A 6035-nucleotide genomic window follows, 5' to 3' on the forward strand; every position below is an offset into this window, starting at 1 on the left:
GTTTATTTCTTGCATGGAATGCACTTCGTACATGTTCTAACTGAGATTTCATTGAACATCCATTTTTTTCTCACACACACTTGGCACAACACCACTTTACCGTCCGTAGTAAACGCATCATCGATAGTTACCCACGAGAGCTATTTCGCGGATAAAGTTGAGGCAACCGGAGCCATTTCTTACTTCGACGGTCAATACAGAACACGTGCATTTTGCAACTGCAATACTAGAGTACTGTCCTCCTGTCATTCAGTTGAGCCAGCGAAGTTCTTTGAAAATTAGGTTACCTGCTATGATATTACGATTGTCGCCAGCTTCTTGGAACGAACTCTTGCAGTAAATTCCTGGAAGCACACTAGCATACAGTTTTAACTTGAATTGCAGGATTTGCTTTCATCTTTTCTTCCCGTCCGACCCTGCGATAACAATCAAATAGGCTTCATTTTAGGAACTTCCTGGCCAGTCGCTTGTCAAGCACGTGATCTCTCTTCCTCCAGAGTTCAGAATAAAGGTCGCTATTAATGTACCCCGAAGGGAGGAATTTTTACTTGTTTCTTCTATATTTCTTTTGTTATCGGCAAAAAATCTACGAAACATGGTTTGACAAATAAAAAAAGAGATATATATTTCTCTTTCGGTAAAGAAACGAAAAGATGGACATGACAAAATTGAATCTAGATGCAAGCCTTGCACAGTTGGAGAGTTTATTTTTTATTTTAAATTAAAATTTCAATAAACGCAAATTTTTAAGACAGTTTTATATAAAAGTATGTAGAAACTTTAGAAATATATAATATTGATCATAATATGTAAAAATATGTAATATGAAACTTGAGTTGAAGCACCATACTGGTGTGAATCACAAACATTTAAGGATTTGACGAACCTACATATGAAGGAAAAAATATGCAATTAGACACAAATCTGGATATTACTAGTGATACATGTTATTTACCTTCCTTTCCCTTGTAGAAATAACCCTGTGGTTTGGGGTTAAAATTCAATAGTAAGGGAATTTGTTCCCCCATGTTGCAAATATATATCTGTAGTGATTAAATAATACAAAATGCGCCAAAATCTACAGTACTGAAATGAATAGATGAACAAAATTTCATTATTGTCATCTGTGAGTTTATTTCTTAAATTAACATACACACTACAAACATACATGCATAGCGTGTTGAATTATCACGGTATGCGTAATGTTAGTGTTCAAAGTGCACAACCTCGCTGTAGACAGTGTTCATATCGTTCACGTAGATTCTCAAACATCCTGAAACAAAGGTTGCTGCAGACTACTGCAAAAGCAGATCACGTAATACAGGCAGAGTTCTTGGTGGATTTCGGAACAATAGTCAGCATAACTGTGTTACTTGGTGTCGTCTTATTAAATTTTTCTCTTAATTGTTCTGCTACCTTTCCCAAACTCCGTCTACCCTCACGGCCGCATCCGTATGAGCTGAAATAATTCTCAACTATGAATACTACTTCCTCCGTCAAGAGACAAATTTCCAACAGCAACTGCACAACACAACTTCCTTTGCACTACTGCAAACACGTATTGCTGGGGCTATGCCCCGTCGACAAACGCCACCACGTGTTTGAGATGCGTGAGTTTCAGTACTGTATATTTTGGCGCATACCGTATTAAATTACTTCTATTTTCATTATAACTAGAGAGAAATTAGATGAACGTTGACAAATATTTATTATTGACAAATGTAATATGGAACAAAATTACAATTCTAGTACTGCTTTAAATTTATTACATATATTCTCCCACTTGACATAATTGTGTTTTAATAACACCAAATATCGTATTCTATAAGTGACGTTGCATTATTGGGCGCAGATTAGCATTAGAAGGATACATCCGTTATAAGTGCAAGTACAGCGTTTTATATCACGACATGTATTGGTGATCACTACAAGCCATAATCTATTAATTCCGGTTCAGGAAACGGTAAAGCGCATGGACCGCGTGGAAACGTGTGAATGTAGTTACATTGAGAGCATTACATGAGAATGCGTTTAACTTTCAACGTTCTCCTACTGGGGATAAAACCCAAAAACACGCGCTATAATTATACAAGCTAGCAGAGCCCCAGGGTGGTGCTGCGTATTTTTTTATTTTGATTTTTAAAGGTAAAGCACACTTTTATTTTTATTTCTTCCTAATTATTTTCAATGCTTAGGTTCATAATAAGACGAGAATAATACTGTGACACTGAGTTCTTCCATACTTCTGTTACATAATTTTCCATAATGTTACATTGTCGTTTTACGTAACAAGTGTTTTGTAGATTAAGATTTCATACATCAATATACAAATGAATAACACATACAAAATCTATCATTAAGATGAATGGCAAATATCTAACACTATTGCTTTGAATTCTAACTACTTTTGTTGTGTCGATGAAAGGAAGAATGAAGGGCACATCATTACATTTCTAAATCCATTACCTGATGTTGCTGAATGCATTGTCATAAGAGTTATTGTTTGTGCTTTGATCTGTGTTTAGATAACATGTACATTTCTTTGCCCTTTGTTATAGGGAGTGATACCATGATAAATAGCTTATAGTGTTACTATGAAGTCAAACTACTTTGCTTTGTGTATCGTTGGTAGGCAATGTATAAGACACAATATTACCTACATGTCTAGATCCAATAGGTTGTGTTACTTACTGAATTCACTGTCACAAGAGATGTTGTTTTCGCTTATATCTGCATTTAGATAATTATGTTCACTTTTTTACCCTTTGTTAGAACAAACGACAAGATCTAGTCATATAGTACGTCAAGGAAAGACATTCAGCAACTACTATTATATATATACACATTACTACACGCACAAACACCATATATATATTATTTTAAAATATAAATTAAGATTTAAAACCAATATACTAAAAACATATACCAATACTTAATGCGAGACTATAAAGTGATAAGAAACGGACGAAACATGTAATGCGGAAAATCAGAACGAGCTACAAGCATATATATATATACGGTAATAGATAAATAGACAACAAAACAAGATACAAAATCTATGAACTTCTATTCTGTCTTCATTATTTATCTTAGAATATTTTGTTTATTTGTAATTAAAATACGCTATATAACATTAAGAAATCTATAGTTTTACTGTCCCTAGTTATAATATGATTTGTTCTTATTATCACAATTGATCAAATTTATGTAAAATGTATTTATTATTATTAAATTGAATGTTTGCCAAATTGAAAAAATATTTTTCTTAATATTAACGTATAATTTATATGATAATTCTTTACTGTCAATTACCTTGCTAACAAGCATCTGTTCTGCAATTTACGTTCTAAGAATAATAGCATCAAATTTACATTTACTAATTTGTCTTATGTATGAAATGCTTTCTATATACGAAGAGGTGTTATAGTTTATTTTATAGGGATGGCTTTAAAACTTGGTTTGAATATCTTGAGTTTTTAAATCATAACATTGTAAAGGAGAAAATATAACATTTTACCTACAGAACGATATCCAACCTTACTCTTACCTTTGATACTAGTTAAGTTGTTTTAGAATTTTAAACTGGAGAAAATCTAGATTCCAGTTTAATTAATTAAAATAGTTCTGAACTTGTGTTTGGTGAGTAAGTTTACTATTTAATATTATGCTTAAGTCTTTTATACTAAATGTTGTCTTAATGAATGTATCACTCATTTTCTATTCAAAATCACATAATGAGCTATTTTGTAATCTTTATGTATGGGACACAAAGACTTGCAAGAGTTATACATTTAAGAAAATGAAATTGTATTTACAGTACATTTGGACATTTTAAATTTATTTTCTAACTTAACATTAAAATGTTTCCTTTCAGGTATGAAAACAATGAAAGAAAAATGCTTCAAATTAGTTACCGTCGTCATTATTCAATCGTTATTTCAATGGCGTATAATCGATTCCTCAGACATTTTAAGTGAACTTATTAAATATGATGTACGTAAAGTCTTTGAGAACCAAGTATATTCCGTGTGTAACAAACATATTGATAATGATAGTTCCTTTATTGTGCTATTCACTACTAGACGGCCAGAAAATAGATTGCCAACACTACTAAAGGAATCACCAATACCTGTTCTACATTTTTCAACAGGAGGTAATATCAACACTATCAAACAAGAAAAAGATATTTCCTCGCTTCCTGCGATCGGTAAAAGCAATATATTCTTAATATTTATCACCCATTCCGACTCACTTCACGAAGTCTTGAAATATCTGCAAAAACACACCTTCTGGAATTCAAGAGCAAAATATGTAATCGTTCTTTATCAAAAAAGATTTGATGAGAAATATGTTCAAAATATATTTCGCATGGCTTGGAAAGAATTTAGAGTTTTCCGAGTGCATGTACTAGCTATCAGCAGTAAATGTGAACGATATAATAAGTTGTATAAAACTGAGAATTGTGCAAAGTTGTTTGGGTATAATCCGTTTTGCGGAGACAAGATTAGAACGTATGAACTATTACAAGCTGGTTTATATGTAAATGAAGATAAAACGAAAAATATTTGTAATTATCCTGTAAAAATTTCTTGGTTTGACGTTCCACCTTATTTCACAACGATTAATAGTAGTTCACCAGAGTTTAAGGGAAATTTTGGTGAGGTACTAAACACCCTGAGGAAATTAATGAATTTTACTATAAAATCTGAGATATTCAGAAATTATTATGCTGGAGGTGTTTACATAGATGGAAACAACACATGGAATGGTGTGGTAGGAGATGTGTTTTATGAGTATGCAGATGTTGGACCATCTTGTATAACGCAAACATATCAACGTAATTTATTCGTTGATTTCACTATTCCAATTACCATTGACTACTTGGCTTTCGCAGTTCCTACAGCAGGAATTGTTCCTCAATGGAAAAATTTAAAAGAACCGTTTACTGTAGAATTGTGGAGTATCATTTTGGTTTGTTTTACATTAGCTTCCATCTTTGTAGCAAGTCATAATTGTGTACATCAGTCCATGAAAGAAACCAATGGTGATAATTTAAACATAATGGGACTACTATCTATACTTCTGTCCATATCACTACCGAGGTTTCCGAAAAGCTATCAAATGAGATCATTTATGATATTATTCGTACTTTTCACTTTGGTCATAGATGCTCTCTACAGAGGATCACTTATAAGTTACATGACTCGACCACGTCGTTTACCATTCCTCAATAGCATCCAAGAAATTGCAGAGTCTAATTTAAAAATTTTGAGTGTCACGGCTTTTATTCCAGCCATTCTACAATCAAGTAATACTGCATTGAAATCTCTGGCGTCTGCAATTGAATATTCGGATGCTTACGATGAATACTTTCATCGTGTCTCGTACCAGCGCGATGTTGCAATTTTGTACGAGGGATTATTATTAGAATATTACAGAAATATTATAGTTGGAGTTAATAGGGAGAAATTGTTTCATATAGCTCGTGAACGGGTTTCACATATCTTGAACTGTTTTGTGGTACCTAAGAATTCTCCGTATCTTAAAAGATGGAATACTATTATCAGACATATGACTGAAGCTGGTTTGGTCGAAAAATGGTTTAATGATTTTATAAGCAAGCCTGGATATGTATCTAAGATACTTCAAGATGATTTCATAATAATTAATTTAAAACATATCCAAACTGCATTCTATATACTAATTAGTGGTTTACTAGTGAGTGTAATAGTGGTTTGTTGTGAAGTTGTATTACGTGTAAAGACAAATTCGTGGTGCGTAAAGAAAGTACGAAAATGAACGAATTTATTTTTTTTTTGTCTCATTTTGGGAAATTCGTACAGCAAATGTTCTTCCCCATGTCTGCTAAAACTCTATTAGGCTGATTCCACTACTTTTGGTGGTGTTTGAAATGTTTGGACAAATGCAATCCCATTTACACGTAACAGTTCAATCAGAAGGCTACAGTCGACAAGAATGTGGAGACTGAAACAATTTTCACTACACACTGCCTGCGAGGAGAAGAAGAAAATACT

General features: G+C 32.9%; 1 protein-coding gene across 1 annotated transcript; it reads left to right on the forward strand.

Annotated features, from left to right (window-relative positions):
- Positions 1-4368: 4368 nt before the first annotated feature.
- LOC145672612 (glutamate receptor 1-like) lies at positions 4369-5799 on the forward strand. Its single transcript, XM_081741770.1, has one exon. It carries the CDS (start codon positions 4369-4371, stop codon positions 5797-5799), a length of 1431 nt encoding a protein of 476 aa, XP_081597896.1.
- Positions 5800-6035: the final 236 nt, after the last annotated feature.

This window comes from Thermobia domestica, chromosome 16 (genome assembly GCF_964235325.1).
Source record: "Thermobia domestica chromosome 16, izTheDome1.hap1.1, whole genome shotgun sequence".
Taxonomy (NCBI): Eukaryota; Metazoa; Arthropoda; class Insecta; order Zygentoma; family Lepismatidae; genus Thermobia; species Thermobia domestica.

Coding starts and splice junctions, on each gene's coding strand:
- LOC145672612 (XM_081741770.1), top strand. CDS start 4,369: ATGGCTTGGAAAGAATTTAGAGTTTTCCGAGTGCATGTACTAGCTATC.